The sequence below is a fragment of the Leptonotus elevatus genome, chromosome 5 (genome assembly GCF_054856555.1).
Source record: "Leptonotus elevatus isolate MCC_2025b chromosome 5, RoL_Lele_1.0, whole genome shotgun sequence".
NCBI classification, from domain to species: Eukaryota; Metazoa; Chordata; class Actinopteri; order Syngnathiformes; family Syngnathidae; genus Leptonotus; species Leptonotus elevatus.
Window position 1 is genome coordinate 3,830,935 of NC_141243.1, and position 26,046 is coordinate 3,856,980.

Below are 26,046 nucleotides of genomic sequence, written 5' to 3' on the forward strand. Positions count from 1 at the left end.
GTAAAACATAACTAATAAATTAACAATACAAAAATGTCTTCTTCTTTTTTTTTAATCATGCAAGAAAACTAAAATGGGTGAAAATATTAGATAGCAAAAAAATACACGTGTTATTATTAGCATGAATTACGAATGTCTGTCATATAATTATGAATGACGTTTTTGTTGACAGACACCCACACACGTGCGGATTGACCAAAGGTATATATATATATTTTTTTGTTTTTACGAGGTTTTGACCAGACGCCAGCGATACACAAAACAAACTGACTGAGGAGCAAGTCTTGTCTTTTATGAATAATGTCTCCTCCTGCTGGAGAAAGCGTGTCATTGCGTAATTTGCGTAGTAGTCGTCTAGTATTAATTCGTAGCTTACAATTTACTGTATGTTGTTGTGTATTTTGTTTTCTTCTTAACATATATTTTAATGTTTTAAATTATTAATTTAATTGATACATATGACTATGTATGTTATTATTAAATAATTACACAATATATGGTAAGTATCTGAGAAAACTTTAGGCATTTTAAGCAAGCGCGTTGCACGCTCTGGTTTGTTTGTTTTTTAAACGGCGGAACGTGACACTACCACTCCCATGATGCACCGCCGCCACCACTGTTGCAGTTCAAAGTTCAACCGTGACAGTAAAAATAGGCTCGCCTCGCTGTCATCGTAGCTCGTCGTTGGCGCTTGGTAACTTAAGAGGCTGGAGGGGAGGTGGTGCAGAAATAATAAGCCACTACTTTGGGCCGGGCCACGGAGCGAGCTCGCCGGCCACCGAGTAGCCGAAAATGTCCCTCAGCCAAAAGATTTAGCCATTAGCCGCCGCTAGCTGTGACAACCGACTGCTAGCTTTGCTAGATAACTAGCCGGAGGAGGCGGTGGATGGTAGCGGTGGTTTTAGAGGGGGGCGCCTCGTTTAAAATAGCAACCGCTGCTAAGCTAAAAGAAAGAAAAAAAATTAGCCTGAAAAAGCAAAAACCGGGGCCGTCATGTTCGTCCAGGAAGAGAAGATGTTCGCTGGTAAAGTGTTGAAGATTCACATCTGCACTGTAGACGGCGCCGAGTGGCTGGAGGAGATCCCGGAAGACAGCACGGTGGAGAAACTCAAGGAGAAGTGCTTAAAACATGTGAGCTTTTCCTCTTTTTTTTTTTATGCTTGTTCATCTTGTGAAGTTTCGTCTGCGAGTGTCAGTGTCACCCGGCCGTCGTATTTATAGTTAAGTTAATTTAAATGGCGAGCGGGTTGGCTCGCTTGGCTGTTGCTATTTTTAGGCTCGGCTGCCTTCCCTCCCTCTCCGATGATAGCAGCTAACTTTCCCTTTTTGGATGTGGCTATATTTATGACATTTATTATGACACCTTACACAGAAGTATTGAGTTTTATTAGCCTTACAGTTGGTATAGTGTACTCTCTGCGGTCATAACATTAGGGACCTAAAAAACGTGTGTAATCGTCATTATCTTTGTTAAGTGATCTGTTTTTATGTGTGAATTTGGACGTATCAAAGCAGGGCAGGTGTTGCTGTAAAGTGTGTGTTGAAGGTAATTTATTGAATGGACGAGACAATGAATATCGACTTACTGTTATAGATCGTATTAAATTAACATATTTGGGGAGGCAGGGATGGAGGAATGACTGAAGCAAGTATGCATGTAAGGGAGAAAGAAAAATAAATGATGGATGAAAGAAATTGATGTATGAAAATGAGGATGTATGGGGAAGATGGATGGAAGGAAACAAGGCTGTTTGAAGGGAAGGGAAAAAAGGGGAAGGCAGGAATCAAAGATGACCTGAAACTTGAGAGGAAGAAAGGAATGATGAAGGAAAGAGAAAGTGGGAAGGACGAGGGAGGGAGCCAGGATCGTAAGTGAGGAAAGAAGAATGAAGGTAAAGCAGGAGGAAGGTGGTTTCAAAACAGGAAGGACGGATACGGAGTACTAATGCAATGATGCAGGGATAGACAAGGATATATGGAAAGGAGGGAAGGAAGGAGAGATGGACAGAAAGGTAAAAGTTAAGGATGGTATGAAAAGTGAGGGAGGCAAATAAAAAATGGCATGTGTGTTAAAATGCGGATTCATTTTTTTAACTTATGTTTTAGTTTAATAATTAAGTCAAGTTTGTATGTTTATGTTGTTTTGTTTCAGTGTGTGCACGGAAATTTGGACGACCCCAAGATGCTGACCCACCACAAGCTCATACACGTTGCAACAGAGCGAGTGCTCAGCGACACCAAAACGATGGCGGATGAAAGCCTCAAAGATAAAGGTGGCAAGCAATTCTATCAAATGAGCAAAATCCCACCGTCTGACATCACAAGGAGCCGGTCTTTATTTATTTATTTATTCATTTATAAATTTATTTATTTTTCCTTCCAGACGTTTTGCTGCTCATAAAGAAAAGGCCGCCGCCAACCCCTCCCAAGATGGCAGAGGTGTGCACAGAAGAAAAGGTAGGTTCATAGCGTCATGACAGTTAACAAAAGGATGTCGGTGTTATAGCAATCTTGCTGAAAGAAATGCGTATGTCAGTGCTATGCTAATGGTGGCGGCATGTTACACTTCTAACAAGAACAAAAGCCATAATCCTTAAAAAAAATTTTTTTTAGCAAAAATATTAGAACAAAAATAGAAATTATTTAAAACACAAAATTTGATGAAATATCAACAAATAGTCTTTGGGGGAAAATATACTGTTATATTAATAAGGGGAAAAAAGCAAATAATTAGACAGTATAAAATATTAGTTAAAAAATGCTCCAAAATATTAGATAAAAAAATACACTCAGTAAAAAATAAAATAAAAATACATCTTAACTATATGGGGGTGGGGATCAGAAATCATGAAAAAAAATCACAACATGACAAGATATATTAGACATAATAGAATGGAATGCGATGGCAAAGTTGGAAGAACATGAATTCACAATTGCGGTTATGCCCAAATGTAACGGTAAAGTGAATTAGCATTGCACATTCAGAAAAGTGTAAATACTGCTTTGAATGGCACGAGTTCATTTACAAGTAGTTGCATATGTTGTTGTTATTATTATTAAAGCGTTGTAGCATATTGCACATTGAGGTAAGGTTGAAGATTGACGAGTACAAAAATTAGATGGCCGCAGTAACGCGATAGCAATGATTATTTGCAGTCTTCTTGTTATTCAGAGCATTGATATCTCTCGGGTAAAAGCTGTTCCCGAGTCTGTTTGTTTGTTTGTTTTTTAGCCCTGCAGCACCGATCAAAAGATTTTTATCAGAATAAAAAAAATACAAATATTTGATCATGGTTCATCAGTTAAGATTTCATAACAGCTACAAGAACGCTCCTGATATCTTTTGCTCCGCTTTTGTCTACGTCAGAAAAAACAGGACAACAAGGCCCCGGACAAGGACGCCATCTTGAAGGCCACCTCCAATCTCAGCACTCGCCACTCGGACCGCACTGTCACGCAGCACAACATCAGAGACGTAAGTCCGACCCATTCTTCCTTGTTGAGGCTGTCCTCACGAAAACTGCCAAAGAAAAAGCAAAGCGTACAGCTTGACTCATTGAGGCATTTTCAGCAGTGGAAAGTTAATACTTTGTCCAGAATTAATATGATAACTTCATTATTTTTCATGTACAATTAAAAAGTAATTTTCCCACTTGCTGTCGACTGAAGATGACATCACCTGTGCTGAGGAAGTAGGTAACGACCAATCATGGCTCACCTGTTTTCCGTGTTTGGGTAGTAAACTGAGGCATGATTGGTCGTTACCTACTTCCTCAGCACAGGTGATGTCATCTTCAGTCGACAGCAAGTGGGAAAATTACTTTTTAATTGTACATGCAAAATGATGAAGTTATCACATTAACTCATTCACTGCCATAAATTCATAAAAATAAAAAAAGATTATTAAAAATTAGGGGCGACAGGCGATTAACATTTTTAATTAATCGCATGACTTCACTAGTTAACTCACAATTAATCATTTTATACATATACATTTTATGTCTGTTCTAAATGTACAATAAAAAAATTCTAGGTTTTCATACTCTTTAACAAAAGTGGAAAAAAATGTTAAACTAATAGAAATAGTTTAAATGAATTTTTGACGTTTATAGCCGTCAATGGCAGTGAATGAATAAAATTTTTAAATATATATATATCTGTTCTAAATGTACAATAAAAAAAATTCTAGGTTTTCATACTCTTTTTAACAAAAGTGGGGAAAAAATGTTAAACTAATAATAAATAAATAATAATTAGTTCAAATGAAAAAATTGCCCTGCGATTGGCTGGCAACCAGTTCAGGGTGTACCCCGCCTACTGCCCGAAGCCAGCTGGGATAGGCTCCAGCGACCCTTGTGAGGAAAAGCGGTTAAGAAAATGGATGGATGGATAGTTCAAATGAATTTTTGACGTCTATAGCCGTCAATGGCAGTGAATGAGTTAATAATAGACAAATTATTAACGTTTTAGTATCCCTTTAACTGTCGGACGTCTTCCAGTTTCAGACGGAGCTGCGAAAGATCCTGGTGTCCCTCATCGAAGTGGCCCAGAAGCTTCTGGCCTTGAACCCCGACGCCGTGGAGCTTTTCAAAAAGGCCAACGGTAGCACACTGCACCGCGATGAATTCAACAATTCCGCCCCGTTCCCCGCGTCTGTTCTCCGCCCGCAGACATGCTGGACGAGGACGAGGACGACCGCGTGGACGACGCGGCCCTTCAGCAACTCACTGAGATGGGCTTCCCCGAGAGCCGAGCCATCAAAGCCCTCAGACTCAACCAGTGAGTCTCAACCTTTTTTTGCTTTTTCCGACTTTTGTGCTATACTGTCACTTTTCACTTCGCCAACTGTCGTTGCGTTCTCCACGCAGCATGTCGGTGACTCAGGCCATGGAATGGCTGATCGAGCACGTCGACGACCCCACCGTGGACACGCCGCTGCCCAGTCAAGACTCCTCGTCGACTCCCGCTACTGCCGCGGCAGCCGGAGCCTCCGCCAACCCCAACTCCGCCCCGTCGGCTGCGGACTCCTCCAGAACGCCGTCCTGCTCATCCGCGCTGCAGCGCAGCCTGTCCGGCACGGACGAGTGCGGCGGCGGCGGCGGCAGCAGCAGACAAGACGACCTGACGGAGATTTTCAAGAGGATTCGCAGGAAAAGGGAGTTCAGGCCCGACTCAAGAGTGAGTGTGTGACCTTGTGTGTTGATTTACTCTCCAAACTTTCCGTACTTCCTGTTCACCTGATGAGGCTTCTGCTTTCCAGGCCGTTTTTGCTCTCATGGAGATGGGCTTTGAGGAGAAGCAGGTGATCGACGCGCTCAAAGTCAACAACAACCAGCAAGATGCAGCGGTAGGTACACGCCTCGGGTTACACTTTTACTCGTCACGGAAGTGCAGAGGCGTACTTTGCCGTTGGGCAAGGCAGGCAATCGCATATCCTTCACATTAGCAGTGCAGCAACGACAATTGACCGTCTCAAATTCAGTCAGGTCTTTTTTTTTTTTTTTTTTTTAAACAAAACAAAAAACAACCATTTAAGTAAAGCTGATTATTTTTTGTAAATGATCATGAATAGTCGTAACGCTTTTATATATATATATATATATTTTTTTTTTAAAGACCAAGGTGTTCTTTTTTTTCTTTCTCTCAAAACGACCATGTATATAGTAAGGTGTAAAAAAAACAAAAACCAATACCTTGTAATATAAATGCATTTTTTTGTAACACAACCTTTTTCTTGTATAATTATTTTTTTATTGTAATGTTTTGTTTGTATTGGAACAACATAAAAAATATTGTTAATGTTCTCAATTTCACTTATAAAATAAAAAAAATTTGTAATGTTTTTTTTCGCAGGAGCTGACTTCTGGCTTCTATCTTTTCTTTTTTTCATAACTATAAAAAGTGACTTATGTCACTTTTTTTCTTGTAAATTATCTTTCTATTTGCTGTATTTTTTTGTAACATGACGAGTTATTTCACATAAAATTAAGGCATAATTTCTTTAGACTTTATTCCTTTTTTTTCTCATTTTGACACCATTCCATTATTTAATTAGTTTTTTTTAAACAGTCCTCCTAATCATCAAGTTGCCATTTTCTAATTAGAGATCCTGAATAGTTGCAAAAAAATTATTTTGTTCTTCACCGTGAAAGCATTTATATAATTCAACTGTTGACGATTTCATTTGTGTGTAAACTAGAGTGACTAAAGCAACTCCGCTCAACTAATGAGTTGCATGTGTTGTGTGCGTGTGTGTGTCTCGTGTGTGTTAAAGTGCGAGTGGCTGCTGGGGGACAAGAAGCCGTCTGCAGAGGACCTGGACAAAGGCATCGACACCAACAGTCCGCTCTTCCAGGCCATCCTGGAGAACCCTGTGGTCCAGTTGGGTTTAACCAACCCCAAGACTCTCCTTGGTACGCATGCACGCACACACACGGGGAGGGTTGAGGAAGTGAGCGTTGCGAAAATCCAGTATTTAACTACCACCCCCAAAAGTATTTTTGTAATCGCTCATAATAATATTTTAAACAAGTACATAAACAAGATTGACTGGCTTGACTGGAGACTTATTTATGACGTGGTCATAAAATCGATTTAAAAATAGAAACGTTCTGCGACTGGTTTGCTTTGATCTTATTTCAATTTGTTTGCGTGTAGCGTTCGAGGACATGCTGGAGAACCCCCTGAACAGCACCCAGTGGATGAACGACCCCGAGACAGGCCCCGTCATGCTGCAGATATCCAGAATCTTCCAGACCCTCAATCGCACATAGAGGCGAATACCCGCACCCCACCCCCCACCCCCACCCGCACCACCCTACACGTGTGAATGTGGCAGCTGTGCGTGTGTGTATAAGTGAGAGACGAGTATTGTGAACGCCAGAGGAGTTGTACCTATACAGTAAATATTTATAACAGTAAAGTATACGAAAAAGGTTATTATTATTGTTACAGCAACGATACAAAGTTGAATTTACTAGGTTGTTTTTACATTTTAACGAGAGCAATTTCTACTTATTTTACGATATCATTTTTGCCACAATCAAACACATGCATGTTTATTGTTTACAGGTCATGTTTGGCAATATGTATTTTTATGTTAATTTATTTGGATTTTCTTCGTTTAACCCTCCTGTTATGATATTTACAAAAGATTATTGCAGCTATGCTGAAAAGACAAAAAAAGGGGAGGGGGAATTCTCTGAGATTAGTCATACAATTGCGAGAATAAATTTGCATATTTTCAAGACAAAAGAGGTATATATTCAAAGAATGAATCTTGAAAATGACTTTGTTTTCATATTAGTGTTTATCTTGAAATGTACATTTTATCATAAATGTCTGACTTTATTCTCATAATATTAGAATTTTAATCTAGAAAATGTACGACTCTTCTTATAACATTGCGTCGTTTATTACAAATACAGTATATAACTTTTCTAAAAATATACCTATGTATATATATATATGACTATTCTCCAAATAAACATTTTGTCTCATAATATACCCTTTAATCTAGAAAATATGACTCAATAATGTCATGTTCTCAAATACATATCAATTGAAATTATACAATTGTTTTCTTGAAAATATACAACTTCAGTCTGGTAATATAATGTTAATCTCAAATACCACTCAAACATTTGTCTCAATATATAAAACTTTTTTCTTGAATAGACAACATTTTCTCAAATATTAAACTTGCTTTTCATATTAGTATGACTATTTCAAATGAAAACAAAAATAACGGGGGCACTTTTTTTTCCTTTTATTTTTATTTTTATATATTCGTATGTATGTTTTATCTATTTGTATGTACATGCATTTTTTTTTTTTACATCTTAAACTATCTTTTCATTGGTTTTATGTAGAAGGCAAAAATGTGCAATACAACAGTTGAACAAAACCGACAAATGAACCCATCCCAACCGCCCCTTGTTGGTGCACTTCCCCGGGGGGGAAATAATGACACAAAAACATGTTTAAACTAAAAAAATAAGGAATTACAAATCATATTGAACTTTCTAGATCTTCCATAGAATGACTTTTTAAGTCAGGGGGGGGGGGGGGGGGGGCACAAATGGTTCACATTTGCATTCGTATGCAGTCTAATACTAAATATGCCTTGCGCACTTATAAACTTCATTTCAACTCTTGTTTCATAACAGGAGGGTTAAAAACGCGAGCTGGCGCAAAATGGTCGCCTGGAACCAAAATGCGAAATACTGTCCTGCCTTGTCTGTCTTTCTGTGCAATAGCAAGCAATGGTTCAACCTGTCAAGAACACTTATCCATTTTGTTTTCAGGAGGTGTGGGACAAACGATTATTGATACTTTAAAAAGGAGGTGGGGAACCTCTACAATGGCCCACTGTGCAATTGTTAAAAAAAACAAAAACAAAAAAAGAAGCCACAAATGCTCATAATACATCATTTTCCCTCTTTGTTTTGCATTGGTAGCCCGTCCCTGCTTCATCGTGAGCTGTGCAAGAGGGTCGGCGGGTTTTTACCAAGTGTTTGGAGTGTTTTATCACTTTTTTTTCTTTTTCTTTTATGTACTGTTGATGTGACTTTTTCTGCTCAGGGAAGCTGAGATTGTTTAGTTTTTTTTTTTTTTTTTTTTTTCTGGCTTTCTGAACAAAATGTCTTGAAGGAGTCGTCACGGTCTCCTAAATACAAAATATACAAGAGTCACTTCAAGTTAATCTCATTTGGAATGCGGATGAACCTAAAATGCACTGTAACCTTTTGCAAATGGACCTTCTCTAAACCCTTTGAATGCAAACGTCCAACGACCTCTTGAACTTGCTGTTCTCTAGCAAAGAGCTGACTGACAAAATTCACATCAAGGTGTTTGATTTGTTCATAGATTGAAAGGTTTACAAAAACGTCCGTCCGCGTCTGTGACTCTTCCAGTCTCTTTTGTCCCTGCTGATTACCGTACAGATCATCCCCTCCATTTCAAAAAGTGAATTGTGAAATTGGTCGTTGGAGATCATCGCATGTTGTGCAAAAAGTACAAAAAATGTGAAACATTTTTCATTCAGAAGTTCACAAGTTAAGTTGACTTTAAAGGTTACTGTCCGTTTTAGATTTGCCCTGAAATTTCACCACAAAGCCCAATATTAACTCATGCAATGCCATTGACGGCTTTAGACGTCAAAAATTATTTTTAGCTATTTCTATTAGTTTAACATTTTTTCCACTTTTGTTAACAAGAGTATGAAAACCTAGAATTTAGAACAGATATAAAATGTCATTAATCATCAGTTAACTATTGAAGTCATGTGATTAATTACAATTAAAGAATTTAATCATCTGACAACCTCATTTTTAATCATCTTTTCTTTTCTTTTTTTAAATAATCTTTTTTCAAAAAAGACAATTTTATTAAAAATTAGGGCGCCAGGCGAGTAATTTTTTTAATTGTAATTATTCGCATGACTTCAATAGTTAACTTATGATTAATCACAAATTTGATATTTGGTCTAAATGTACATTTTTTCCCCCTATGTTTTCATACTCTTGTTAACAAAAATGGGGGAAAAAATTAAACTAATAGAATTAGTTAAAAATGAATTTTGGACGTCTATAGCCGTCAATGGCAGTAAATGAGTTAAGATCTTATTGTAAGGTGTGTGTGTGTGTGTGTGTGTGAGAGTACGAGATGACCATGGCGAAGCCAAACTGAAATGTGATATTTATAACAAGCTTGTATCTGAATGTAAACACACACAAAAAACAAAAAGACGGAAAAAGATTTGAACACGTCGGTCATCAACGGCGTTTTGTCTGTCCAAACACGACATGTTTGATTTGTTTTTATTTCAGCGACCTATGCAATATGTCAGCACGCGTATGTCCACGCCGACACATTTGAATCACTTATCGTATTAAAAGCATTTTTTGTGGCTCTATCCTTATGTGTCTTTGACGAACATGAAGACCCACTGGATTTTGTCTCCTGATATTAACATAAACTTTTAATATGGAATAAATATACAAAAATGTGTAGTTTAATGTTGACTTTTACTGCATTTAGATCAGGACTAATTGTTTTCACATTTTTTTTCTTATGGCTGAAGGTTTCTTAATCTTGTAAAGATCAGCAGCACGCCCCAGCTGCGCCCAATGATGTCACCACCTGAGTGTCACTTATATGTCAACCACAAGATATCCTCTCGTTACAGTTACAGTTTGATGTCTGAAGAATTCATAGCAAAGATTTTTTTTTTCACTTGTTATCGGAAACCACGGAAATAAAACGTTTAGACAAGGATGCGTGGAGCCCAAGAAAACAATGTTATCAGTAACAAACTGATGACACGCTCTCTGCTTAAATGTCAAACGACTCAAAAACAACAACAAAATACCTGGTAGAAGTATTGTAAAAGTAAAAAAGACAGTCAAAAATTGTATGTAAAAAAAAAATGATTGGGAAAATGGGGAAAGAAGTACTGATCCGATTTAGTAAAAGTAGAGAAGTACAGACGGAAATTTACTTAAATACAAAAGGTGTAGTTTAACTACAAAGTACGTTTGTAGTTTAAGCACATTTCAAAGTGTACTTTTGTTAAAAAAATTTTTTTAAAGAACAAGTTTGTTAAAAATTTAAAATAAAGAACAAGTATAGCCTGCAGTCAGTAGTCGATTCAGTACTTATTATACTTGTACACGACTACAATATAAATATTTGGCCACCTGTGGTTATAGTTTGCATGCATACGTTTAAAGGACAACAAACCAACACATAGAGCAAAAAAGTCAAATTATGTCATCAGCCGATTCGAAGCAGTGGAGGAGGGGCCGCGCGGCCTGAAACGTCATAATGACGCATCCAGTGGGCGGAGTCATATATAAATCACCTCTGCGGCTCTTCCTGCCGCCACAGACGACGACGTTCTGTCAGCCCAGGGAGTTCCCTTCGCTCTTCTTCCACTTTCCTCGTTGCTCGGCCGGTTTGCCGTCTTCCTACTTCAGCCTTCTTCACCACCATGGCAGCGGTCAGGACTCTCAGGAAAGTGTGCCAGCACTCTCGCCATCAGCTGTGTCTCCTTCACACGTCCGCCTCGAGGTGAGCCCGCCGCCATATAACCGACCTCGCTACTATCCTACTCAACGTGGCTTCCTTTTTCTCCCACACGTTCTTTGTCGTCGAAAATGTCTTCCTCTCCTATTTCTTACGCTTTATTACCTCTCCGTGGTTCAAACGGAGGCTTAAAAACTCGGAGTTTGTAAGTGGCCAATCCGATTGACTGTATCGCCCTCCCGTTGAGAGGGCGCCCTCTATCGTCATGCCGGTATTACAGCAAGGTGGATGATGAAATCCACCCGAGCGTTTGCACCCTTGTTGCAGTTTTGCAAGGAGGTGATCTACGCCCTTCACAATGTACACACACACACACACACACACTTCTTTCCAATGTCGACTCTTTCGCGTGCACAGTAATGACCCACACAACTACGTGTTAAGCGTGAAATGTCCCGTGCTGGACCTTAGTAGGCAATTAAATTAACTTTGACCTCGTGTCCAGCACAAGTCACAAGATGATACAGTTTGTTATTAGTGCTTACATGTGCATCATAAAATTTGATCTCCAGTGCATACTGTACTTGAAATAGAAATAAATGTTCACCTCAGCATAGAGTTCAATACTGCATTAAGGATGTTTTTTTTTTTCCCTCTCCAAAATGACTTCCACAAAGCAAATGGAGGATGGTTGCAGAGCAGTCTTAAGCATGTATTAAATGTATCTAAATATACGTACTGGAGCGAGACATGGTTAACTTTGTTAAGGGAATTAAATTTAAAAAGCGGGTTGATTTTTGTTTTTGCAAAGAAGCATACTGATACAGTTTTTCAAAACAAGATTTTACTTTTTTTTCATGTAAAATTTTGAGGGACACATTTAATCCGGCATTAGGTTTTTTTTCATATTTCTTGAAGCTTTTTTGGGGGGGTTTTATTTGATTTTATTTTTTTGTTCAAAAGATTGCAAAATGATTTTTTTTAAAAATCATTAAATTCTAATTCCAAAAAGGAAGCAACCCGATTTCCCCCCCCCCCCCAATGTTTTGTATGAATTTAAAAACATTTAATTTGTTTAAAATTACTGTTTTTCATCCCATACAAAGGAATGATGCAAGCAAGTTAGACCCCCCCCCCACTAAATTCAGATTTTCAAATATATTTCAAAGTTAAAGCCACAATCAGATTTTTTTTTGTACTCCCTCCGTTACATTTTTTAATTTTTAAATTTATCATACAATATTTTGATCCCAACTTAAAAAGCACGAGGACGTGCACCTTGAATTTAAGAAGGCCAATTGCTCGACTTTGCATACTGCCGAGAAAAAAAACTCAAGTGTCCCCTTTTTTCGAATGGAGGTGCGCCCCAGACTTGTGCTGCTTTTCTTCCTCAAGTCACTGTAATTGGCTGCCGCCTAACAAAAGCGCTGTTACATCACCTCTTGTCGCCTCATTGCTCGCCAATTCTTGCCATTCTCCTCCCGCTGATGTGTGTCTTCCGTTATGTAAGCGTAGAATAGTTGGCTCGCGCTGATTGTTTGGCTTGCGGTATGGTCACACAGTAAATTACACTGTAACCGCAGCTGCTCCCCAAACACTTTATTTGAAAGGAGCTTTTTTTTTTTTTTTCTTCTTTCTTGCAACCTTCTGCACTCTGCTTCGCTGGCACGGTGAAGTCATCGGTCTGGAGTTACTGCGTGGCTCCAGTCTGACTGTGTGTGTGTGTGCGTGCGTGCGAACATATGGCCCCGTCAGCTCGACGGGCGGCTAATTTTAGAGGCTACAAGTGGTAGCGTGTGCCAGAGTACTCACTGTACTAGTAGTCAAGGAAATATATATCTGGAAATGGCAGGTTCTATGCACAGTGGATAGAAAAAGTCTACACACCCCCTGCTCAAATGGCAGGTTAAGCTCTCGTTACTTGACTAAATGACTAAAAGTGAGTAAAAAGTCGAAGTCTAGGCCAGTAGTTGGATGTCATGAGGAAAAAAAAAAAATTTAAGCCCCAAAAATATTATTAGCATTTATTTATTAATTTTTTTACATTTATTTATTAATTTTTTTACGGTAATTGTCAAAAAGTATTGTCGTCCTGACGTGCACTCGCTCTCCAGGCAGGAGGCCGTGGTCGTCTCAGGAAAGAAGCTGGCTCGCCAGATCCGGGGCGAGGCGCGGTCCGACGTGGAAAAGTGGATGATGGCCGGACACCGGCGGCCTCACCTCAGCGTGGTCCTGGTCGGCGACAACCCGGCCAGCCACTCCTACGTCCTCAACAAGACCCGATCGGCCGCCGACGTCGGTGAGGAACGCACGCGCGGGCTGGAACGTTTCCCGCGATGATGACCGCGCGGCAATGCGTTGACTGCATGGTGACCTCTCGTTCCGTCTCCCTCAGGAATCTCCAGCGAAACCATCCTCAAGCGCTCCGACATCAGCGAAGAAGAGCTGCTGGACCTCATCTTTAAGCTCAACACGGACCATCGCGTGGACGGCCTGCTGGTACAGCTGCCTCTGCCGGGTACGTCGATATTTCGATGAATCCCAACAATATGCAAATTGCTTTTCAATTTGAAATTGACCGCACCATGGCTACTCGACACCAAGATGCCAACAATTGGCTGCCAAGTATTACTTTTATTGCTTTTATTTATAGGAACAAAAAAAAAAACTGTTTCAAGTTTCCGTGGTGATCACGATAGGACAAAATATTTTTTTAAAGAGCTCTGACAACATTCTACACTCTTGGAAACTTTCGTTACATTTACATTACCATGGCTAAAATTGTAAAAAAGAAAAAAAAAGGGAGTTGTAGTCTAGCGTAGAACCCAAAGAGTTAATTTTTATTTTTGCTTGTGGCTTTTTGTCGGCACGCAGACCACATCGATGAACGCACCATCTGCAACGCCGTCGCCCCCACCAAGGACGTGGACGGTTTCCACGTGGTCAACGTGGGCCGCATGTGCCTGGATCAGTCCACCATGTTGCCCGCCACACCCTGGGGGGTCATGGAGATCATCAAACGCACAGGTAACCACTTAGAGCTGCCGCCTAGTTGGGGGCGGAGCCGGAGTGTGGGATGTTTGTGGTATTTAGGAGAAGAGGATAGAAACGGGAAAGAGGTGGAGTTAGGAGTGCAGGATGGGGGGGGAGGAGTCAAGGAAGGTGGAGTTAGGAGTGCAGGGCCAAGGTGGTGTAAGGAGAAACAGGAAGCTGGCCAACTGGCTTAGAATTGCCACATTATTATCATTATTTTGGCTACTTCCTTGTACCAAACATTCTTTTTGGAATTGAACACGCCACCAAAGACGTTTGCGTCCTTGGCAGAGATTTTGATCCAAGTAACGGTTGCGTTTTCTTTAGCCTGTTCAAATGAAGAGTGGCGGATCTCCTCTAAAGAAAAGTTCTTGCGTGTTGTGTACGCAGGCATTCCCACTGTGGGCAAGAACGTAGTCGTGGCGGGCCGCTCCAAGAACGTGGGCATGCCCATCGCCATGCTGCTGCACACAGACGGGCGACACGAGAGACCGGGAGGTCAGCGCCGCATTGCCGCTTTTCCAATTTGTTTATAATCTTCCAAGTACACCAGAGTACAATATATACACTGCTGCGTGCTAAATGCTAACGTGTGCTAACAGGCGACGCCACCGTGACCATCTCCCACCGTCACACTCCCAAGGATCAACTCCGACATCACACTCAAATCGCGGACATCGTCATCGCCGCCGCAGGTGTGACAGAACGTCCTCCTCGCTGTGTGAGCCGCGTTGTGTAGCTGGATTCTCATTGTCGTCTGCTTCGTTTTGCCACAGGAATTCCCAACCTCATCACCGCCGACATGATTAAAGAGGGCGCGGCCGTCATTGACGTGGGCATCAACCGGGTGCAGGACCCCGTCACCGGGAAGAGCAGACTCGTTGGAGATGTGGACTTTCAAGGTCAATTAAAAATTAAAACCGTTTTTAATGATTAGGAACATGTTTTCTACCCCCCCATAAAATAAACAACAACAACCAGGAAGTAGTTAGATGGTGTAGTTAGGACAGGAAGCTCTAGAAAAGAACCAATAGAGACACTTGAATCAACTCTTAATGGAAAGATCTCATCACTACCACATAAAGTAATTTGATTAGTCGAAAGCAGTCATAATGGTTGCATATGAAACCCTAAATAGTTTTTTTTCATTCTTGTCTATACCTGTTGTTGAAATTTTTGTGGTTTTTTTTTTGTGTGTGTGTGTGTCTCAGGTGTTAGACAGAAAGCGGGCTTCATCACGCCGGTGCCGGGTGGCGTGGGGCCCATGACGGTGGCCATGCTCATGAAGAACACCATCAAAGCGGCCAAGAACGTCCTGCTCTATCCTCCCGAGAGGATCCGCATGGCAGCCGCGTCCTAATGGGGGAGGGGACCAGTCCCCAAAACCAAACACATTCCACCACATTATAAACCCCGACCCCCAATTCAATGTTTTTTATTTTTTGGACTCGAGGTGTAGTTTTAGGCTCACTTTCTTTTTTTTCTTTTTTTAAACTCCTCCCACTTGACTGTTACATCCATTCACGTGACAGTATTCAATATTGACTTTGGGACTGTTTTTTTTTTAACAGGATCTCCAGAGATTGTTTAATTTATTGCGTCAGCGGCGTACATGATATTTAAGGGCGCATGGCGGCGTTCACCTCAAAAACGATACGGTGCAGTGTTGGAGTTGAAAAGTGTTGGGGGAAAAAAGGGCTGACTCCATCAGGAGCGCGTCGACCAGTTATACAAAAGCTTTAAAGATTCACTAATGCCTTTGTAAAAACTGAAATAAATATTTGTGACTCTTATTCTCAGCCTCTGTTGTTTTTCTTTCACTTCATCATCTTTCAGTAAACAAATGGCTTCTCTTGAGTCTCTTTACAAACGGCTACATAATTCAAAAAACTTTGAACTCTGTTCCCTAATGATTAACAACACTGACGTACACTTTAAAGGGGAACTCCTACGTTGTGTTTAAGCCCCATTCATGCAGCAACTGCATGAATAATAACTTGAATTCTCAACACTGACTTCTTTTTGGGTAAGCAATGTGGATGTGGATGGAGGGCCCTTGGCGGTGTCGTTTAGGTGCAGGAGGATCCATCGAAGTGTGGGGAGAACGGGTGTAGTTTGAGTAGGGAAGGTGGTGTGGAAGCGCTGACGTGTGAATGCGTGTATATTTAAAAGCAGTAATAAATAGCATGTAAATATGTGTATATGCATGTATACAATGAATATAGTGTTATACACAAAAGTGATGAAGGTATACTTTTTTTTTTTTTTTAGAGAACATTTTTTACGTCACTTTCATATTAGGTGGGAACTAAAAGTAGGTGACGGTATTGTCTGTCGGAATGAAATAGCACACGGACCGACTGTTAACATCGCCGCAGCCAGAGGAGAACGTGTGTCGTTTTGGATCCTCATTATTTCGGTTGACATAAAAAGAAAGACGCGTTTAAAACCGGCATGGACCGAAGCAGATCCCCGAAAAGAAGCAGAAAAGTGGATACAAACGACAAAGTAAAGAAGAAACGAAGATCTCCGTCTTCCTCTTCCTCTTCGTCGTCTTCTTCCAGCAGCAGAAATCGGAGCAAATCGAAGAAAAAGTCACACAAAACTCAAGGTTAGCACCAGACAAACGAAGCACAATGGCAACAAAGCACTTTAATTGGGCAGAAATTAACTCTATTCGTGCCGACAGGTGTAAAAACGCAAAAGAAGAAGCGAAGACGAAGCTCCTCTTCATCTTCCCCCTCCTCTTCCTCCTCGTCCTCTTCGTCTTCTTCTTCGTCCAGTGACGAAACAACGAAGAAGAAGAAGAAGAAGGCCAAGAAAAAGTCTAAGAAAAAGAAGGCCAAGCTGAAGAAGCGGCGCAAGAAGGAGAAGAAAAAGACGAAACTAAAGAAGAAGAAAGTGGAGGAAGAGAAGAGTAAGGATGACGACATTCAGAAGAGGCTAATGCAGCTGGCCGAGCCGCGTAACATCCCGACACCCAAACCTTCTTCCTCCGCACTGGAGCTTTGGCAGAGCGACGATGGCGGCGTGGAGCTCGGCCCAGGTAACCCGCAACAACACAACCATTAGTTAATAATGTACTCACTTCACTTGTTGCTAGGCAGAACTCAAGGAGCGCAATCATTTGTTTAAGGGAGCCCAATTGTTGGTTGCTAGACGGAATTCAGCGACTGGAATAATTTAAGGGAGGGCAATTATTGGTTCTTATGTGGATTTTACTAAGCACAACTATTGGTTGCTAGGCAGAAATCAGGAACTGAAATAATTTAACTTTAACTGAGCGCAATTATTGGTTGCTAGGCACTATAATGTCGCTTGATAGAATTCAGGAACTAAAATCATTGGTGACTAAGTGCGCTCATCTGTCGCTAGGCAGAATTTTAGAGACTTCAATAATGGTTTGCTCAGCAGTATTCCGGGAGCACAGTTGTTTCTGGAAGGAATCATTTTGTAGACACAATCTAGGAGCACAATGATCTGTTACAAGGCAGAATCCAGGAAGTTTCTTACGTATCGGTTTTGTGCAGTGATGACGGACGAGCAGAAGTCCCGGCTGGCCACCAGGAGGCCTCTGACCAAGGAGGAGTACGACGCCCGGCAGAGCGTCATTCGCCGAGTGGTCGACCCCGAATCGGGACGCACCAGGTGAAGACGTCAGCCGCTGTCGTTGTTCGCCGCTTAAGATAAGATCAAATGGGATCTAATCTAATCTAAGGTTGCGTGTTCTCCTTCAGGCTGGTTCGAGGTGAGGGCGAGATCATCGAAGAAATGATCAGCAAGGAGAAACACAAGGACATCAACAAGGTAACGCGCAAGAACATGTTTGAAAAAGACTACAATTACAAATGTGTTTTTTTATTGTTTGTTGATTTTTTTTGTTTTTGTTCTGGGGTCCATGTAGCAAGCCACTAAGGGAGACGGCAGCTCCTTCCAGAGAATGTTAGGACTCAACCGCTAAGAGTTCTCGTCCACGCTCGGGCACACTTGAAGGCGATGAACAAGATGACTTTAGTTTCAAGAGAAGTCAGACCTTTTTTAGATTAAAAAAAAATGCTACAAATAAGTTTTGTATTTTCGCAAAAAGTCATTCGTTTGAGAAAGTCATACATTTTTTTGTAGATTTTCTTTTAAGTTCCGTATTTTTGCTAAAAAAAAATTGGGGGAAAAGTTTTGAAATGAAATCAAATTGTATGTTTTGCCAAAAGCTGTACTCTTCAGAAAACAGTCAAAACACTCTTTTTCTAATCAAAACACTTTAATACTGTTGTTTTTTTGTCTTGTCAAAATGAATTGTATTTGAGTGTGAATGGAGGACAAAACAAACAAGACATGTTGATGTATTTCTGTTGTTTATACACTGCATAAAAAAACAAGGGAAAATGGATAAAAGCCGTTTACCCGTTAAAACACACGCACGTCCTGTTGTCTTTTTACTGTACATTAAAGCCATTGTCATCGAAGCTCATATCAGCGATGCCGTATTTATTTGCGGCCATCATGTTGATGTGAAATGAAGTATAATAGAGCGGTACTTTGGTTTTGGAGATTCACGACCACAAAGCTTGACTACAACCAAATTGTGCACGAAAACCAAAGTTCCACTGTAGGCTTATTTCTTACTCGCCTCGCATGAGTCACAATTCTCATGAGTTATTTCATAACCCACCAAATATATAATTGTTATTTTTTTTGCTGTCGGGGGCCATTTTTGTGTTTATAATGTCCCCCAAATATTTAATGAAATATTTAATGGCAGTGTTTTTTTTAGAATAAGTCCTTTAAAAAAAAAAGAAAAATTCACACAAACAATTCCTTATAAGATTTTTTTTTTACGGGGTGTACATTTTCAAGAAAAAAACTACAGTTTTTTTCATGTAGGCTGTATGTTTCTGAGAAAATAAAAACATTTTTTTTTTAATGGTACAACGCCAAAAAGTGTCGATCTTTTTAGAACAAAATTTTGAACATTTTGGAGAAAAATCATACAATTTCAAAAAGTCAAATATTTTCAGGGGGAAAAAAATATCAAGAAAAATTTCTGTGAAATACAATTTTTCATGAATAGTTGGCCAGTTGCATGTTTTATAGAGAAAAAAGTTCCACGAAGATTTCCAGAAAAATAAACTGAATTTTCTCAAAAGTACTGCATATTTTCGAGAAAATAACTTAAACGATCATTTTTGTGTATGAAAAATCTGAATTTTTTTCAAGAATTTTTTTTTCTTCAAAAAACATGATTGTGAGAGTCTATTATGACGATAACATTCGGGTAGGTCATGGGATTTGGGCTCGTCCTCATTTTTATGTATATGTGTGTGTTTGTGTGTGTGTAACAAATATTGCACATTTTCCCGGGCATGTTGGTCCATTGCAGTCACTCTGGGACATACCTCATTATCATCGTCCTTATTATTATTATTATAAACATCATTTATATTGTTTCATATGTGGACATGACATTTTGTACACTCATTTACAAACACATTCAACACCTCATGTACAGCGTGCGGGACAAAAGCCACTTCCCAGAGTTCCAAAATACAAAGGTTACAATATAATCATGATAAATAGAACACAAGTGTGATTGGCAAGAAAACGATGGTCATAATAGTAGTAATAATAAAACAAATGACAATACTGTGCCAGGCCACACTAAAACAAGCCCAAGAATGAAAAAGATGATTTTTGCTCCACTGTAATCAACAAAAAAATTCCAAAAGTGAAGAATAAAGAAGACACTTTAGAGTGGAGCCGACAGCACTTGTGCATAAGCAAAGTCCTCTTATTTAGAATCTATATCACAAGAGTTCTGTGCAATTGTGGCGGCTGGAGGTGCCCATACACACGACACGGCACGACACGACACCCTCTCGTCTTTGACAACTTTGGCACATTCACGACTTCTACGAGCCGTAGAACACTTACACCGACGGATTCGCGTCAGAATCTTAGTGGAATAAACGTGTATATTTTCGAGAAAAGTCAAATCTTTTCCAGAAAATAGTCACGTATTTTTCAAGAGAGAAAAAAGAAGATTTTTAAAGTTGTAATCTTACCAGATTAAAGTTATGTATAATGTACTTTCAGGGAAAAAAAGTCAAATATTTTCCAGATTTTTTTGTTGTATTTTCTACATAAAAAGTATGTTCTTGAGCAAAAAAGTCAAATTTACCAGAATTTTTTTTTCCAATACTTCCAAGAATTTTTGATTACTATTTTTGATATTAAAAAAATAGGATGATATAAAGGAATATTCAAACATTTCTGATGGAAGTAAATTTTTGAGAAAAAGTAATTTCATGAGATTAAAATGACATGAAATGTATGGAAAAAAGGTCGAAATCTTCAAGAAAAACTTGCAAAGTCTTAATGTTATGAGCTCGTCACATACTGTATTTTCCAGAAAAGTCCAATATTTTTGACATAAAGTCAATCTTTCAAGGATAAAATTGTCTATTCTTGGTTAAAAAAAATAAGTTTGAGAATTATTATAATTTTTTTTTTTAGATTAAAATATTTTTGAGAAAAATGTTTTAAAACAGTCTTAATCTTATGAAATTACAGTAATGCATTTTTCAGAAAATGTTGAGTACTTTTGAGAAAAATCATTTTAGATTCAAGTATATTATATTTTTCTGTGGGATAAATATTAATGCTATGATATTCAAGTCATATTTATGAGATTGAGAACATATGGTTAATGTTTTTGAGGAAAAAATTGTAACCATACGACAAGTTGTATATATTTTTGGGAACAGCGTATATTTGACGCAAGTTGTATTTTTTTTTTTCAATTAAAAGCCAAGATTTAAAAAAAAATGGCAGTTTTTTGGGGAAAAGCTCCTAAAAATGTTTTTTTTCTCAAGAAAAAAAGGCACATAAAAAAAAAGTTGGGTTATTTTTGGAGAAGTCATTCAGGATTTTTGTTTCTTCATGAGAATTTTTTTTCAAGAAAAAAAAATCCATGTAAATCAGTTGTTTCAGATTTTTTAAACGTTATCTTATTTTGATAAGTGTATTTTTAGAACTTTTTTCAAGAAAACCATTGTACTCTTGTCGTTAACCAGTCATATTCTGGAATAATGTTCTTGAAAAAAACAAAAAGGATTCTAGAAACAAGTCCCACACTTCTGAAATAAAAAGTTGACTTTTCTCATGAAAGAAAAAACAATTAATTAAAAATTCCAAATTTGTTCTCAAAAAGCTATCTTCTTCTGGAAAATATACCGCTATTCTAATAAAATTACAACTTAAATCTCTTCTTTTTTTCCCCCTCATTGCGGCCCAACTATCAAGTGTAAAAATGTGAGCAGGTTGTTGTGCAGTTAAAGGGTCACTCGCTTCCTTGACTGATGAGGATTTTGGTGGGGGGACGGCAAATCCAGTTTTCCTCTCTGAATCCAATCCACACCAAATCTGAGTTGTGCTTACAAGTTTGGAGCAGAAATGTACAGCATTTTGGACCCGGTGGGATCCAAGAAAAAAAAAGTACAGTACAGTAATTCCCCGAATGATCCCAATTGGCAGAAAAACTCACTCGTGGTGGTTTTGTGCTCTTTCTAGATGATGTCACAAGATGGCGCCAAAGCGCTGTCCAAATAGTATTTGGTCTTGAGGAATTATAATCGTCTGTAAGCGAGTCATTTTCATGGGGAAAACAAGTTGAAATGCTATTAACAGAAAGGCCATATTTAAGTGGGTCGTCAAGAACCGCCATTTTGTTTTCTTTTTTTGTCTAATGGCCGTGGGGTTCGCGTCCTCATTTGGGGCTGAGGGCCCCGGCCTCCATTTTGGTGCTGCTGCTGCGTCCCCAGCATCCCGCCGTGATGCTCATGCTGCGCTGCGTGGCCCCCTGGCCGTGAGCGTGGGGGGCCCCGCGCTCGCCGTCCGACTGGCTCTGCGTGCGCTCGGGGCGGACGTGGCCGCCGGCCGCCGTGGGCGAGCTGGGCGCGGGCTGCGAGGAGATGGTGCGCAGCAGGTGGTTGCGTTTGCGCAGGAAGTCGCTGTTGGCGCCCAGGCCGAAGCTGCCCTTGCGCAGGACCATGCGGGTGCTGCTGGATTTGGCCGGGCGCGAGCGGTGGTTGTGCTCCAGCTGCGACAGGTGGGACGCGTAGCCTTCCGTGATGAACTGGCGGCATGAAAAGTTTCAAAACGTCATGGTGCATACGCAACAGGCGCATGAATATAGTTAGCCTAATAGCATTGCTAATGTGTTAGCGTTGCGTTAGCATTGCTAAAATAATTTTTTTGGGGGGGGGGGAACAAGAACAAAAGCGACAAACTCAAGAAGAGTCCAGTTTTCTCGATTTAACCCGAGAATCTAAACAGACATGAATAAAAAAAAATTATTGATAGTGTAACGACATAAGAAATGATTTCAATATAAACAAATATAATATATATAAATAAATAAAACATTCTCACAATTCTTAGCCTAAAAATATCTTGAAGGAAAAGGTTGTATAGTTTTTACATTTGTGTCTGTTTTTGAGAATTTCTTTCCCAAAAGAACATTTTCAAGAGAATTTTTCAACGTCACATATTCTTGAGGAAAAAAATGCACACTTTTGAGAATTTTTTTCCACAGTATTGTCCGGAGAATAAAAAAAAAACTTTTGAGAAATTTAGTAGCAATAAAAGTTACGTATTTTTGAAAGATCTTTGCATGAGAAATATGTATGTGAATATTTAAAAATATTTTCAATAAATCATTTTGTAAAAAAGTGTCAGATTTTTTAATGTTTCTTTAAAAAAACATTTTAAAGGAAACTTTTTTTTTTTAGAAGTAGTTGTCAGTAAAAAAATTTTTTTTTAGATTACTTTTAGTAAATTTTTATTTTCAAGAAAGAAAAAAAAAAGTCCTATATTTTAGAGTAATGTCTGCCATATTTTTATCTTGCCTATTAGAGGTTCTTGTCAAGTATTTTGAAAATTATTCCGTTCTTTAGTACCATTTGAAAATAGGTCATTTGAGTGGAAATTGAAAACATAAGGAGAAAGAAAAAATTTCTGCACAACAGTGATTTTGACACTAATATTTTTTGTTTAGTGACGCTCTGTGAATTAGATTTAATGTTGACGAAGGCTTTGATCATTCACTTGAAAACATTCTATTTCGGTGTAATTCCATACTACTGGGAGCCCATTGAAAAGAGGCAACGCTGCCATCTGCTGGCCTAGTTAGTGGGTGTTTGTGATTTCACAAGTGTATTGAGTAGGCAGCGCTGTGCAACAACTTCCACTGCCCATTGAGAAAAAAAAACGTAGTAAACGTCAATTTACGTTTTTGGCGGCATTCATTTGGATTTTAGTATACGTCATTAAACGTTTTTGGCGGTAAAAGAGTTAAAAAGTTTGTAATATTTAAATGTTTTAAAAACTCAAATTTAACAATCAATGCAGAATAGAAATCGAAATGATCTACAGTAGAAGAGCTTGTCCATACTAAAGCGCGTACCTGACACTGGTGCTGCATCTTCTTGGAGGGCCGACCAACAATGAAGATCTGTGATGGATGCAGGTTGATGGAGGAGTACACGGAGATGTCTTTGCTGGACCCGTAGCCGGCAAATATCTTCATGTTAGCCTGACGGAAGAAGAAGAAGAGCACACAAGATCTATAAACAGTTGCGTCACATTAGTTTGACTTTTGTCCATGTGGTGCCTGTACACAACAAAGCCAACATCAAAGACCCCCTCGCCCGTTCTGACCTCCGTCAAGGCCTTGAGGAAGTTGGCCTTGTGCCTGAGCGGATCGTGCACCAGGCCGTCGCAGAAGGACACGATGCCGTGCGGGAAGTTGTGCTGCGACAACCAGGCGACCACTCTCTGCTTCTGCATGTCCGGTCGGCCCGTCACGTAGATGATCAGGTAGCCCAAATCCTGCCAGTGCCTGCCCGCATGCAAAAAAAAAAAAAAAACATCAGGTTGATATTCACACGTGGGCGAGGACGGCAAAAAGTTGCCCTGATTTTACCTGACGACGTCCACGGCCCCCGCCCGCACTTTGGGGTCGCTGCCCATGATGGACACGCTGGCGGCGAAGGAGCCGTCGATGCTGAACACCACAAACTCGGTGGCGCGAGGGATCACCGTCAAGTAGCTGTCGGCAAACGTGTGGTCGCCCCTAGAAACGACAACTTGATCAGACGGAAGATGCAGCGACCGATTATAACGTGCTCTGTTCGATCGGAGAAGTATTGACAGAGATTCACTTTCTTGAAAATTTACATTTTTCCACAAAATCAACCCGTTCTACTTTTTTTTTACTTGAAAATCCAAAAAGAAAAAAAAAATTCTCAAGAATATTCTGTTTTTCTCAAAAATGTTGTTATTACTACAACTTTTCACAAAAATAGAAAATGTATTGATATTTTTATTTCCCTGGAAAGCACATTTAACAATTTTTTGGGGTATAAAATTGCTTTTCTCTGTCAACATGAAACTTAATGAAAATGTACAACTTTTTTTGGAAAATGTATTGTATAATTTTCCAGAATGTACGACTTTTTTGTGAAAAAGTACAACTTTTTTCTTGCAAGATTATTTTTCGTAAAATATTTGACTTTTATCTTGAAATTACTTGTTTTTTCCCACCTCTAAAAAACATGATTTTTTTTCCCCCCTAAGAAAGAGATCTTGAAGATATATATTTTGTCTTGCTTGTTATGTAAATATGCAACTTTTTTGTTTGTAAGATTCCATAATTTTCTCAATCCTGGACATTTTCCTCAATAACATAAAATGTAATTTAAAAAAAAGAAAAAGTCTTTTATCTTGAAAATATTGACTGTTTTTTTTTTTTTTTTTACAGACAACCAACATTTTATATTCTGGAAAATGTAAAATATTGGATCTATAATATGACATCTTAAAATATGCAACATTTTTCTTGTATGATAAATTTATTTGTTTGTTTTTTATTAAAGTACTGTAATGTTTATAGAAACGGAGCTCCTAAAGTGAAACAGGCAAAAAAACAAAAACAAAATGTTTCTTAATAGGACGAGAAAACTCTTCCGTTCTAACGAGAACGTTTTTACAAAAACAGAAAAAAAAAAATTTTAATCCCCGGGAAAAAAAGTTTTTTGGGGGGTAAAAATGCTTTCCTTTGTTATTAACATGAGACTTAACGAAAATATGCAACTTTTTCTGGAAAATGTATCGTATATTTTTCTGGAATGAACAATTTTTTTGTGAAAATGTACAACTTTTTTCTTGGAAGATTATTTTTCCGAAAAAAATAGACATTTGACTTTTATCTTGAAATGACTCGGTTTTTCCCACCTCTAAAATATTGGATTTTTTTCTTAAAAAAATGTAAGAAAGATCTTGAAGATATATATTGTGTGCAGCTTTAAATATGCTACTTTTTGCTTGTAAGATTCCATAATTTTCTCAATATTGGAAAATACTGGAAATTTTCCTCAATAACATAAAATATAATTTTAAAAAAGCCTTACCTTGAAAATAGAGGGTTTTTTTGTTAGTTTTTTTGTTTTTTTACAGACAACCAAAACTGTATATTCTGGAAAATGTAAAATTTTTGGGAGAAAAATATGTAATTATATAATACCTAAAAAATTTTTTTACGATAAATATGTTTTTTTTGTTTTCTTTTTTGTTTTCTTTTTTAAGTACTGTAATGTGATTAGATACGGTGCTCTTAAAGTGACACAAATCAAACAAAAAGTTTCTCATTAGGACGAGAACGTTTCTTATCCTAATGAGAAACATTTGACTTTTTTTTTTTCCCCCTCCCATGTCACTTTCGAGGCTCCGTCCATAAGTGAGCAACATACCTGACGACCATTTTGACAGGATAGACGCCGATGCCCAGACGTTTGTCATCAGGAATGACAAAGGACACGCGGCCGCTACTGTTGGTCACCTCCGTGTTGAAGTAGATCCACTCTCCCGACGGAGGCTGAGTCATGATGTGCAGGTCCACCTGCGGCACCGCACACATTTAACACACACGCT

The 26,046-nt window shown here is 39.0% G+C and overlaps 4 protein-coding genes across 15 annotated transcripts in view; 3 read left to right on the forward strand and 1 right to left on the reverse strand.

Annotated features, from left to right (window-relative positions):
• Window positions 1-632: 632 nt before the first annotated feature.
• ubac1 (UBA domain containing 1) lies at window positions 633-8,057 on the forward strand. The gene is made up of 10 exons (XM_086077170.1): window positions 633-1,131; window positions 2,153-2,273; window positions 2,384-2,457; window positions 3,368-3,475; window positions 4,500-4,602; window positions 4,671-4,779; window positions 4,869-5,178; window positions 5,261-5,347; window positions 6,275-6,413; window positions 6,658-8,057. The coding sequence occupies exons 1-10, from the start codon at window positions 994-996 to the stop codon at window positions 6,771-6,773; spliced, it is 1,305 nt and encodes a 434-aa protein (XP_085933296.1). The 5' UTR covers window positions 633-993; the 3' UTR covers window positions 6,774-8,057.
• Window positions 8,058-10,867: 2,810 nt separating this feature from the next.
• Window positions 10,868-15,854, forward strand: mthfd2 (methylenetetrahydrofolate dehydrogenase (NADP+ dependent) 2, methenyltetrahydrofolate cyclohydrolase). Its single transcript, XM_086075084.1, has 8 exons — window positions 10,868-11,073; window positions 13,143-13,327; window positions 13,424-13,546; window positions 13,903-14,055; window positions 14,452-14,559; window positions 14,664-14,756; window positions 14,838-14,963; window positions 15,273-15,854. Exons 1-8 carry the CDS (start codon window positions 10,994-10,996, stop codon window positions 15,419-15,421), a joined length of 1,017 nt encoding a protein of 338 aa, XP_085931210.1. The 5' UTR covers window positions 10,868-10,993; the 3' UTR covers window positions 15,422-15,854.
• Window positions 15,855-16,375: 521 nt separating this feature from the next.
• arl6ip4 (ADP-ribosylation factor-like 6 interacting protein 4) lies at window positions 16,376-18,475 on the forward strand. Its single transcript, XM_086075085.1, has 5 exons — window positions 16,376-16,672; window positions 16,751-17,107; window positions 17,592-17,709; window positions 17,799-17,868; window positions 17,966-18,475. Exons 1-5 carry the CDS (start codon window positions 16,516-16,518, stop codon window positions 18,020-18,022), a joined length of 759 nt encoding a protein of 252 aa, XP_085931211.1. The 5' UTR covers window positions 16,376-16,515; the 3' UTR covers window positions 18,023-18,475.
• Window positions 18,301-26,046, reverse strand: part of LOC147173391 (membrane-associated phosphatidylinositol transfer protein 2-like) — a 48,298-nt gene continuing 40,552 nt past the window's right edge. For all 12 annotated transcript variants that reach the window (XM_086075074.1, XM_086075075.1, XM_086075082.1 and 9 more), the window contains 5 exons: window positions 25,866-26,014; window positions 24,041-24,190; window positions 23,776-23,956; window positions 23,522-23,650; window positions 18,301-22,192 (listed from right to left, as the gene is read on the reverse strand). In XM_086075074.1, coding sequence (XP_085931200.1) covers window positions 21,824-22,192; window positions 23,522-23,650; window positions 23,776-23,956; window positions 24,041-24,190; window positions 25,866-26,014 — 978 coding nt within the window. In that variant the 3' untranslated portion in view covers window positions 18,301-21,823. The remainder of the gene's footprint in view (window positions 22,193-23,521; window positions 23,651-23,775; window positions 23,957-24,040; window positions 24,191-25,865; window positions 26,015-26,046) is intronic.